Here is an 11,692-nt window from a genome sequence, read left to right on the forward strand (position 1 = left end):
TTTCATTAATCAGTATTTTTTATTTTTTTTCTTTTTTTTTAAAGGGATATATTAAGCTTTTATCGGATAATGTGCCTTAACAAACTTGTTTTCACATTACTGATATGGTTTGAACGCATCCTATTTTTTGCCAGTTTAAAGCAGAATCACATCACTTTTGACAACCACCTTCAGCTTTTAGCCCCACCAGCCTATAGTGACTTTTTTTGTCCCAGTTTAATATATTTGTTTCCCACACGTGGTTCATGCTTTTACATACAGAGCACATGGATCTGGAAATATTATGTAATACTGTTTTTTACACGGCTCTGTGTCTTAGACATGGCAGAGATTTTGCAACTTTCATCTTTTCTATACGATGCCCTGGAATTCAGCTGTTTTGCCAAACATAAGTAGGACTTGTCCTTTTTCACTGTTGTACGGTCTTTTATTTTATTTCAATGGCTCTAGGGGCCCGAGTGGGTTTTGATTACATGGATGAACTCTGGAGCGGTGAGGAGGTCTAGGCTTTAAGTGAAGTGGACCTGTCCCCAACTAGTGCGCCCTGTACCTGATGGGAGATTTTCACCCTTCACCTCTCTCCCCGCCGAGACTCCAGCGGCCGTCATCCCCTCCTCTGTGCCTTTGTGGACCCCAGCGTAGGTCCCACTCATAAGTGGGAACGCGCAGTGTTTGGTTTCCTATTCCTGTATCACTTCATTCAGGATAATGGCCTCCAATCCCATCCAAGTTGTACAAAAGACATTGTTTCATTCTTTGTATGGCCGAAAGTATTCCATAGTGTATATATACCACACTTTCATTGTCCGCTGCTCAGTTGATGGGCCTTAGGTTGATTCCACGTCTTTGCCATTGTGAACTGTGATGCGGTGAACATACAAGTACAGGTGTCTTTTTTTCTTTTCTTTTCTTTTTTTGTGGTATAGCAAGCTCTGTTTCTTTAGGTAGATTCCCAGCAGTAGGATTGCTGGGTCGAATGGTAGACATGCTGTTAGTTACTTGAGAAATTGCTATACTGTCTTTCACAGAGGCTTTACTGATTTGCATTCCCACCACCAGTGTATCAGTGTTCCCTTTTGCCCCTAATCAGCACCAGCATCTACTATTTTTTGGTTTTTTGACAATGGCCATTCTGCTGGTGTAAGGTGGTATCAACTTGTGGTTTTGATGATTAAGTGATGTTGAGCCCTTTTCCATATGTGTGTTGGTCATTTGTATATCTTCTCTTGAGAGATGTTTGTTCATATTATTTGCCCACTTTGTAATGGGGTTATTTTTTTCTTGCTGATTTCTTTGAGTTCCTTGTAAATTCTGAATATTAGTCCTTTGTCAGATGTATAGTTTGTGAATATTTTCTCCCATTCTGTAGGTTGCTTTTTAACTCTGTTGATCATTTCTTTTGTTGTACCGAAGACTTCTATTTTATTATTTATTTTATTTACTTATTTTTTTGAGCCTGGGGTCTTACTCTGTCACCCAGGCTGGAGTGCAGGGGCACGACCGTGGTTCACTGCAGCCTCAAACTCCTGGGCTCAAGTAGTCCTCTCACCTCAGCCTTCCAAGACTACAAGCAGGTGCCACCGCACCCAGTTAATTGTTTTGATTTTTATTTTTGTAGAGACAAAGTCTCAAAACTCCTTGGCTCAAGCAGTCCTCCTGCCTTGGCCTCTCAAAGTGCTAGGATTATAGGAGTGAGCCACCACGCCCAGCCCCAGGAACTTTTTAATATAATTAAGTTCCACTTATATATGTTTGTTTTTATTGCATTTGTTTTGGGGATCTTGTTTGTTTTTGTTTTTTTGTTTTGTTTTGTTTTGTCTTGAGTAGGAGTCTCACTCAGTCACCCAGATTGGAGTGCAGTGGCCGCTCCCAGCCACCACAGCCTCGACCTGCTGGGCTCTGGCGATCCTTCCGCCTCAGCCTTCCAAGTAGTTGGAATTACAGGCATGTGCCACCACGCCTGGCTGATTTTTTGATTTACTGTAGAGATGAGGTCTTGCTGCCCAGGCAGGTCTCAAACCCGCGGGCTCAAGCAATCCACTCACCTCAGCCTCCCAAAGGCACGGGATTACAGGCTGAGCCACCGAGCCCGGCTGTTTTGGGGATCTTAAACATAATTTTTCATAGGCCAATGTCCAGAAGGATTTTCCTAGGTTTTCTTCTAGGATTTCAGGTTTCAGGTCTTACAGTTAAGTCATTAATCCATCATGAGTTTATTTTGTATGGTGAGAGATAGGGAATCCAGTTTCAGTCTTATGTGCATAGCTATCCCGTTTTCCCTGCACTGTTTGTTGAATAGGGCGTCCCTTCCCCAGTATACATTTTTGCCTGCTTTGTTGAAGACCAGTTGGTTGTAGGTATTTGGGTTTATTTCTGGATTCTCTGTTCTATTCCACTGGTCCATGTGTCTGCTCTTGTACTAGGACCGTGCTATTTTGGTTACTACAGTCTTGTAGTATCATTTGAAACAGGGTAATATGGTGCCTCCAACTTTTTTCTTTTTGCTTATGATGGGGCTTTGGCTATTCTGGCTCCTTTATGGTTTCATATAAGTTTTAGGATTCCTTTTTCTAATTCTGTGGAAAATGATGTTGGCAATTTGATAGGAAGAGTGTTGAATCTGTAGATTGCTTTGGGGAGTATGGTCATTTTAGCAGTGTTAGTTCTCCCAATTTATGAGCATGAGATGTTTTTTTATTTGTTTGATCCTCTACAATTTCTTTCATCAGTGTTTTGTGGTTCATTCTTCTTGTAAAGAGCTTTCACCTCCTTGGTTAAACAAGCAAACATTTGAAATAAACATTTTCTAAGTGATGGCAGTTATGTGTCTGGCTGACCTCGGGATCCCATGAGTCATGACTTCTAAAAACGTCAATTGTTAATTGATTGTCTGTCAGGGGCTGGGTTGTGTTGTGCTCATCTAAAGCTGTGTTAGGGTGGGAAAACTCACTTGGAATTTGACAGAATAACAGCCACCAGCTAGCTCAGCCTGTTGGCTGCTCTGTGTTTGTGCTTAGAGTGTCTCTTTATCCTCTGTGGAAGGGAGGTGTTGTCAATTTTTCTTTACAGGTAAGAAACTGAGACGCGGGGTTGGTTTGGGACCTGTCAGTTATTAGAACAAGGGTTTGAGCTGATGCCTGACTGTCTGTGAGCTAGGTCTGACCACTCCATACTGCTCTTCCTACAATTCAGAGCACACCAGGAAAGCCAATCCCACTGAACACAGGAGAATGGGGACGAGGTGACTCACCCCTCAGGAGACTTTTTAAGAAGAGAGAGGAGTGGCGTCATCTCCGGTCAGTGTAGGGAGGACGCTGGTTGTTCTGAAGTGACCACTGTCCACTGTAGCATTTAATGACACCACTGTCGCTTTCAGGCAAGTCAAGGATAAGAACATCATAGAGCTGGTGCATCAGGTGTCTATGGGAATGAAGTACTTGGAAGAGTGCAATTTTGTGCACAGAGACCTGGCGGCAAGAAACGTGTTGCTGGTCACTCAACATTATGCCAAGATCAGTGATTTCGGACTTTCCAAGGCACTTCGTGCCGATGAAAACTACTACAAGGTAGGCACGACTTGGCACAGAGGCGGAGCAGCAGGTGGTAGAGAATGAAAGGCAAAGTATGCTTGCTTTACTTTCTGGTGGTAGGGTTTCAAGAAGCAATGTAGCTAGTTCAAGATGCCTGTGTAAATGTACTTGTTCAACTTTGATGCTCTCGTTTAAAAACGGAAATGCTCTAACATGTCACACCTTGAGATGTACTCAGATGAGTAGCTTCCAAATGATGCTTCATGGAAGAATCAGGAGTCAAGGTATTAAGTGATAACTCACTTTGAGAAGGGTGTGGATTCCTTCCTTCAATTACTTAGGGAAACGTGGGTTGGCCAGGTTGACTCTTGCAGGATTCCCCAAACTCTTGTCGTGCTCCTGGCTGTTGCACATGCCAGCGAAGGGTCTTGCCCTGCAGCCTCCTCACACCACGTCACCCAAGGAATCCTTCTCCAGAGCACCCAGGAGTGTCTCGGGGAGCATTGTTCCACTGCATACAGTCGGGATCATCCCCAAAGTCACCTGTGAATGAACATCCAGCTATGGTAAAAGGTAGAAATCGGAGATTTATCCAATAAGTCCGTCATCTACTTCTGACTACCAGGTCAGGGCCCCTGTATTCCCACTAAATATGTGGAAATTTTTCTGTTGGCACAATTGGTACCCAGGGGAATTGGTTGTCCATAAAGAAATGTAGTTCTGGAAGGCAAAGATCAAGGCAGTTCTATGAATGGGGCCAGGAAAGAAACATGCCCCTCAGTTTGTTAAGGTGGAAATTGAGGAATTCAGGATGGACTTCTAGCAAAGCATCAAGCAGGAGTCAGTCCCCAGTACAGTTTGGACTTCCTAAAAAAAGTGTCACTCCCTTTATAATGTGATTTTACCCCTCTTGGACCTTCAAGTGAACCAATAACTAAAAGCAGAGAAAAAGGATAAGACGGCTGGGCTCGATGGCTCAGCCTATCATCCCGCGTCTTTGGGAGGCTGAGGTAAGTGGATTGCCTGAGGCCGTGGGTTCAAGACCCGCCTGGGCAGCGAGACCTCATCTCTACAATAAATCAAAAAAATCAGCCGGGCGTGGTAGCGTGCGCCTGTAATTCCGGCTACTTGGAAGGCTGAGGCGGAAGGATCGCCGGAGCCCAGCAGATCGAGGCTGCGGTGGCCGGGAGCGGCCACTGCACTCCAGTCTGGGCGACAGAGTGAGACTCCAACTCAAAAAAAAAAAGAGCGAAAAAGGATAAGAAAGCCCATCTCCATGTGACTCAGCCCTGATGTATGCATAGGGTCTGTGCTGACCAGCTGGTACTTGTGGGCTTGAAACACCCAGTGAGTGGAAGGGTACCACATGCGTGTCACAACCCCGAGGGTCTCCAGGAACATCCCGAGTGATCAGAAGTAGACAATAGACCCTGAAGTCTAATGAATGGATGGCAGACAGGGCCCTGAGTGCCTCACCTTGCAGTGGCCGGAGACTCCCTGAATGACAACACACGCCACTTGGCCCTTCTCTGAGAGGAAGTCTGGGGACCTGGCAGGTGACGGAAGAAGGTGGACCTTGGTCATCCAAGGGACCACATGAAGGGTGAATGACAGGAGCCAGTCTCCCAGGCACGTGGGCAGCCTCCACCCACATGAGAATAGAGGCCATGAGGGAGCTCAGGCGGCACAGGCTGACCCATGCGCCGGGGTGACTCACCATGTCCCAGGCTGACCCATGCTCCCAGGCTGCGGGTCACCTTCTCTCAGGCTGAGGATGAGTGACCCCCTCCCGGCTGAAGAGTCACCTTTTCCCAGGTTGAGGGTGATCTTATCCCACACTGAGGAGCACCTTCTCCCAGGTTAAGGGTCACCTTCTCTCAAGTTGAAGGTCACCTTCTCCCGGGTTGAAAGTGGCCTCCCAAGTTGAGGGTCACCATCCCCCAAGACTCCACTGGGTGCCGCCTGATTCCCAAACCCAAACGAAAGAGTTTTGCTGTCTACGGTTTTGATTTCTTCACTACCATTTTCTTTTAAAATTTGAAAGTTAGAAAGTTAGAAAGTTTAAATTATTTTGAAAATGATCTTAGCCAGTAGTCTATGCCAAGATCGTTAGCTTTGGCTTAAACCTATGGACAAACACATGGTAACAGTTGTATAAACTCATGCTTCTTGAAGCCCAGCCTTGAAGTCAAGTCCTGGCTGGACTCCCCGCTGTCCCCTGCATCCCCTGCAACCATGGTGGGAAGAGGAAAAAACTGAAAGATGAAAGATGCAGGCATCAGCCTGGATCTTAAGAAATAAGTATTTAACCTTCAAAGAGTGTCCCAGGTTTTAAGATGTAATAGTATTTTTAAAATTCAGACCAAACACACACACACATGCACGCACACTCACAGCATTTTGTGGGCCACACTTTTATTTCCTTTTAAAGTTGTGACACGGAGCATGAAGTTGACTGTCCTCATCACCCCCTCACATACCGTCTACTTGTGTTAGATCCGTTCCCACCGGTGCAGCCCATACCCAGACCTCTTCATCTTGCAAAACAGAAGCTCTGTCCCCATTAGACACCAGCTCCCCACTTGCACCCAACCCCTAGACCACCCTCCTGCTTTCTAGCTCCAGAATTTGGCTGTCCAGGTCCCTCGTGTGAGTGAAACCACACGGCCTTTGTCTGGTGGTGAGTGGCTCGTTTCACTGAGTGCAGCATCCTCAGGGTTCAGCTGTGGCGTGGGTGTTGGCTGGCCTTCCTTTCTCGGGCTGAGTGGCATCTGCCGTGTGGCTAGACCACACTGGTCAACCCGCTCGTTGTTCAGTCACGCTTGGGCCATCTCCACATGCTGGTGCTGGGATCATGCTGCCGTGGACACGTCGCTCACAATGTCACCCTCACGGCGCCTCGTCCTCCCCCACAGGCGCAGACGCATGGGAAGTGGCCGGTGAAGTGGTACGCCCCGGAGTGCATCAACTACTACAAGTTCTCCAGCAAGAGTGACGTCTGGAGCTTTGGGGTGCTCATGTGGGAGGCCTTCTCCTACGGGCAGAAGCCATACCGGGTGAGCCCCTCTCTGTCCTCACATGGGGCCGAGAGGATGGATACGCCGCAGGCTGGCTTCACCGAAATGTGAAAACCTCAAAACTGGGACACGCCCCGCAACCCTGAGCCCTCCATTCTCCTTTGACAGCAGGCAGTTAGCATGACTTCAGTTAATTCTAAACTGAGGACACTTTCGGCACCCACCAACCATGTGTTTTTCCTGCTGGTGGTGCATGTATAAAGAGGCGTAAATTGTGGACCCAGACTGTCATTCACTAGATTGGAAGTAGAAATGACAGGTATTTACAGGGTCACACGTGCAGCTCGGCTACATACTCTCACTCTCTGTCTCCAAACATGTGTACCCACAAGGCACACATCTTAGGATGGAGCTCAGTGAGTTGCACACATGACACTCGCGAGGAACCAGGCCCCAGTGAAGACAGAACCCCTGAGTCCATCTCCTTGCCCCCAGGTCCCCCGGGGGCGACCCGCATGACACCAGCACTGAACTGGGTGCTTCTGTCTGGGTGTTTTATGTAATTAAGCTGCACAGCGCATGTCCTGTGTCATGGGGTGGGAGTTGTGTGGTTTGGTTTTGCCGACATTTCGTAAAAGCGCCTGCGTCTCTTGCGTGTTGCAGGGGATGAAGGGGAGTGAAGTCACCGCCATGCTGGAGAAGGGCGAGCGCATGGGGTGCCCCGCCGGGTGTCCCAGGGAGATGTACGAGCTCATGAACCTGTGCTGGACTTACGAGTGAGTGCCCGTGCTGGATGCCTGGGGAGGGTGGCACCGCAGAGCGTGGGAGATCCTGGCCTTCCATGGGTCGGGGCGCCCTGCACACCAGGGGGGAGTGGCACCCCAGAGAGCGGGGATCCTGTTCGTCTACAAGTCGGGGCATCCCGTGCTCCGGATGCCAGGGGGAGGATGGTGCCGCGAAGGACCAGGATTCTGTCCTACCATAAGTTGGGGCATCCCATGCCCTGGATACTGGGGAGTAGGGTGGCACCATGCAGAGGGGGGATTCTGTCCTTCCATGAGTCCGTGGTGCCCCAGAGAGCAGGGATCCTGTCCTTCCATGAGTGGGGGCATCCCATGCCCTGGACACCGGTAGGGGGGAGGGTGGCACTGCAGAGAGTGGAGACCTGCTCTCCCACAAGTCAGGATGCCAGGGGGAGGATGGCGCCATGAAGAGCTGGGATCCTGTTGCCATGGGTTGGGGCATCTTTCTCTAGACTAACATGGAGTGGGTAGACTGACTCTGCTTCGGGGTCCTGGCTGTTGGCCTGCACGCTGTGTGCTTTAGAGTCTAAAGAGTGGGTATGTAGAGGGGGACTCTGACCCAAGTGCCCACATTTAAATGTTGGTTGGGGCGCTGTGGTTGGGGTGCAGATGGTCAGAGTGAGAGGTGCTCGTGGGAGTCTGGGCCACACCCCGCTTTTGGCCACAGTGGACAGTGGTCTGTCCTGTGCAGTCATTCTTTCCTGACCCCTGACAGCCTTCAGTAGCGAGGGTGACAGGTTTTTTTATTTGTCTGCTTGTTTGTTTTGAGTTGGAGTCTCACTCTGTCGCCCAGACTGGAGTGCAGTGGCATGCTTCTGGCCACCGCAGCCTTAACCTGCTGGGCTTTGGCCATCTTTCCACCTCAGCCTTCCAAGGAGCTGGAACTACAGGCGTGTGCTACCATGCCCGCCTAATTTTTTTGATTTATTGTAGAGATGAGGTCTCGCCAAGTTGCCCGGGCAGGTCTCAAACCCACGGGTTCAGGCAATCCACTTGTCTCGGCCTCCCAAAGTGCTGGGATACAGGCTGACCCACTGAGCCCATCCTACCCATGTGCTTTTAAAGTACATGTGATGCTGTGCTCTGGTGATGCTCAGGGCTGCCCAGCAGGGAAGGAAAATGCATCGCCATACCCAAGAGCCAGGGACACGGCTTTGCCCAGGCTGGGCGGCCTGTGTGCTGTGTGGTGGCCCTGAGCTGCCATCTCTGGACTTGTGGCTTTGATGTGTAGATGGCCTGTGAGCTCAGAGACAGTGGCTTGTGATCAGAGGTAGACCCAATGCTTTGTGGAGCCCCAGAAGCTTTTGGACAGCACAGCTGAGACAACTGATGTCATGGGCTCAACTGGAGATTCTAGACAGGTCGGGTCCTGGAATGCCAAGGCCTCATGCCTGGATCGCAGCCCCCACCACAGCTGGGGGCAGGAGAAACTCTTGTTCTTCATTTAGAAACAACCCAGGTGAGCCGGGCTTGATGGTTCAGCCTGTAATCCCAGCACTTTGGGAGGCCGAGGCAAGTGGATTGCCTGAGCCGGCAGGTTCGAGACCCACCTGGGCAACTTGGTGAGACCTCGTGTCTACAATAAATCAAAAATTAGCCGGGTGTGGTAGCATGCGCCTGTAGCTCCGCCTACTTGGAAGGCTGAGGCGGAAGGATCACTGGAGCTCAGCAGGTCAAGGCTGTGGTGGCTGTGAGCATGCCCTGGCACTCCAGTCTGGGCGATGGAGTGAGACTCCAGCTAAAAAAAAAAAAAAAACTTACCCAAGTGCAGCTGCAAGACAGAGGCAGCACATGGGCAGGCATTCCCATCCTGCTGTGCCAGTGTTCCAGGCATGGCCTGGCTGGACCCCTGCACCCAGGGCACCTGCCAAGACCATGGGCATCTCCTAGAACATTGAGTGTCGGTGCTGACGGGCAAGCTTCGTGTGGGCCAGAGAGGCAAGCTGTCCATGGAGGTGGTGCGGTGGCCACTGTTGCTTCCTGAGTCTCAACTTAAGTCCCCCCCTGCCCAGACTGTAGTCCACGGGCGGGTAGAGCTGACCACTTCTGATCCTGTCCCTCCTGAGGGGGGGCCACTTGACCCCCAGTAGCTCAGGCCAGGGGAAGGCCTCCCTGGGCATGACAGGTGGTCAGGCAGAACGAACACTCATTTGTCCCGCCGGTGGCTTCCTTCCAAGACCTTACTTCCTGGAAGAAGTCAGGGACAGGTTTTAAATCATTCCAAACAAATGCAGAAAACCTGTAATTAGATGAACTCCAGGGGGAGAGATAAAATGTGTTTCTGCCCTTCATGTTGTGCTGGTGTGTTCACGTCTGTTGTGGCTTCCCCGTGGTAGGTGTTTGACGTGAGGTGGGAGGGGCAGGGAGACTGCAGCACCCTAGACCCCCTGCTTGCAGATGGTAGACAGCAGAGCCCCCTCAGGCTGTGGCGGCTCCTGTGACCCAAGGATCTGCACAAGGGCTGCAGCCAGCCTCCTCTGGATGTACACGGTGTGTATGCTGCCGTTTCCAGAACCATCCACAGGCAGCATGAAGGTACAGTCTCCTGTTGGTGTTCATGGAGCAATTTTCCTCCAGAGAATGTTCTTTCAGAACATGCCTCCCTGCTGGAGGGTCAGGATCCAGCCCTGGCGAGGCTGCAGGCAGTGGGGTCTCTCCTTGGGCACTGTCAGCTGCACACTGCAGGGCACCTTCCCGTGAGTATAAGTCCGTGGGACCCAGGAACCAGCTCCAGGGACAAGCCTCAGGGAATAGAGATTAGACATGGTCCCCACCCTTTGGTCTCTTACCCCGCAAAGCTGTGTATCTGAAGGTTGACATTTTTCCAGCGGCAGCCTCAGTAGGGGAGGGCAGGGATGTTGAGGGACTTCGGTTACACCCAGGCAGCACGACTGTAGGTGAAGACACAGATTTCAATACCATTTGACAAAATGACCCACTTTGGTTCTGCACTTAGAACGAGTGGTTCTGGATCCTGGGCATGTTCTGGGTGTTTCTCTCGTATCTGGACAGAACCACACGAGACCACAATTGCTGTGGGTCAAAGTGGTTGAATGTGGACAGTGTCAAGCTCTGAGTCTCACATTCTATGTCACATGCAGTATATCCAGAAATCTTGAAAGATGAGAAAAATAGCTCCTAAGTGAGGGCAGCTTCCCAAGGTTTTAACACTCGCCTCTGGTTGGTCCATGCAGGATGCCATGTTGGAGACGTCGGTGAATATATGTCTAGAGGTCACAGATTATTTTGTTTGTTTGTTTCTTTGTGTCTTTATTTGTTTGGTTTTAGAGACGAGGTCTTGCTAGGTTGCCCAGGCTGGTCTCAAACTCCTAAACTCAAGCAATTCTCTCACCTTGGTCTCCCAAAGTGCTGGGATTACAGGCATACACCACCATGCCCAGCCCAGGTCACAGATTGTTGAAGCTTTTGTTCACAGCTTACTTACATGAGCACCCAGGGTCACTGTGGCAGTGAGACCCGGCTGGGTTTCGTGTATCATTTCATATATCGTAGACAAGATCTGAGTCTTTGCTTCTGCAGAGACAGGTTAGAGGTTTCTGTAAGAACCTGTATGAACAGCCCATTTTCAGAAACTCCAATGCCATTGACTAGAGTGTGGAAAGGGAGAGTTAAGGTCGTGTTCAAACAACACTATGAGTCAGACATTAAATACACCTGCAGTCCATTGACCGACTGGGTAGTTTTGGACACCTACTGCTTTGCCGGAATCACAAGGAGGCAGCCTCTAAGTCCAGGGCCAACAGACCCAAGGTTTTGCACAAAACGTCCAGCTTGGAGGGAGACTGAGTCACCTAGGATGGGGTCAAACGCAGGCTTGGGTTCTGTGGGTCTGGGTGGGGTGGGGTGGGGTCCCCTTCCTCCCAGCCTTCTAGCCACCAGGCGGCCACAGGAACCACGCTGTGAGCCTGAAGCCTGGGTGGCCCAGGTCGGTGGCTTGTGTCCTCCATGCCACCAAGCTCCTGCTGTGGTCATGTTTCACGGTGCAGGGACACACAGTGACCCATCTGTTCCCTTTCCAGGGTGGAGAACCGGCCAGGGTTCACTGCAGTGGAGCGGAGGCTCCGTAACTACTACTATGACGTGGTGAACTAGCAGCTCGGCGGCGGGCGGCCCTGACCACACGTGCCTCCCGGGAGTGTGTGTGCAGAGGAACTGGCTTTCAGGCTCTCCCTCCCCTCGGCCATCGGGAGAGCCAGCCTTATGTGGCATGCCTGTGGCTTGTGACACGCTCGCAAAGCACACACCACCCCAGAAGCAAGACAGACAGCGGGTGGAAGGCTGCAGAGTCCGCCTGTCCCTATCTGTGTGTCGTTCGTGGAGG

The 11,692-nt window shown here is 50.5% G+C and overlaps 1 protein-coding gene across 2 annotated transcripts in view; it reads left to right on the forward strand.

Moving 5' to 3' along the window:
• Positions 1-11,469, forward strand: part of SYK (spleen associated tyrosine kinase) — a 40,589-nt gene extending 29,120 nt beyond the window's left edge. For both annotated transcript variants that reach the window (XM_008059197.1, XM_008059198.1), the window contains 4 exons: positions 3,377-3,566; positions 6,446-6,586; positions 7,211-7,323; positions 11,391-11,469. In XM_008059197.1, coding sequence (XP_008057388.1) covers positions 3,377-3,566; positions 6,446-6,586; positions 7,211-7,323; positions 11,391-11,463 — 517 coding nt within the window. In that variant the 3' untranslated portion in view covers positions 11,464-11,469. The remainder of the gene's footprint in view (positions 1-3,376; positions 3,567-6,445; positions 6,587-7,210; positions 7,324-11,390) is intronic.
• Positions 11,470-11,692: the final 223 nt, after the last annotated feature.

The sequence above is a fragment of the Carlito syrichta genome, unplaced genomic scaffold (assembly GCF_000164805.1).
Source record: "Carlito syrichta isolate Samal-C Ts95f unplaced genomic scaffold, Tarsius_syrichta-2.0.1 Scaffold303796, whole genome shotgun sequence".
NCBI classification, from domain to species: Eukaryota; Metazoa; Chordata; class Mammalia; order Primates; family Tarsiidae; genus Carlito; species Carlito syrichta.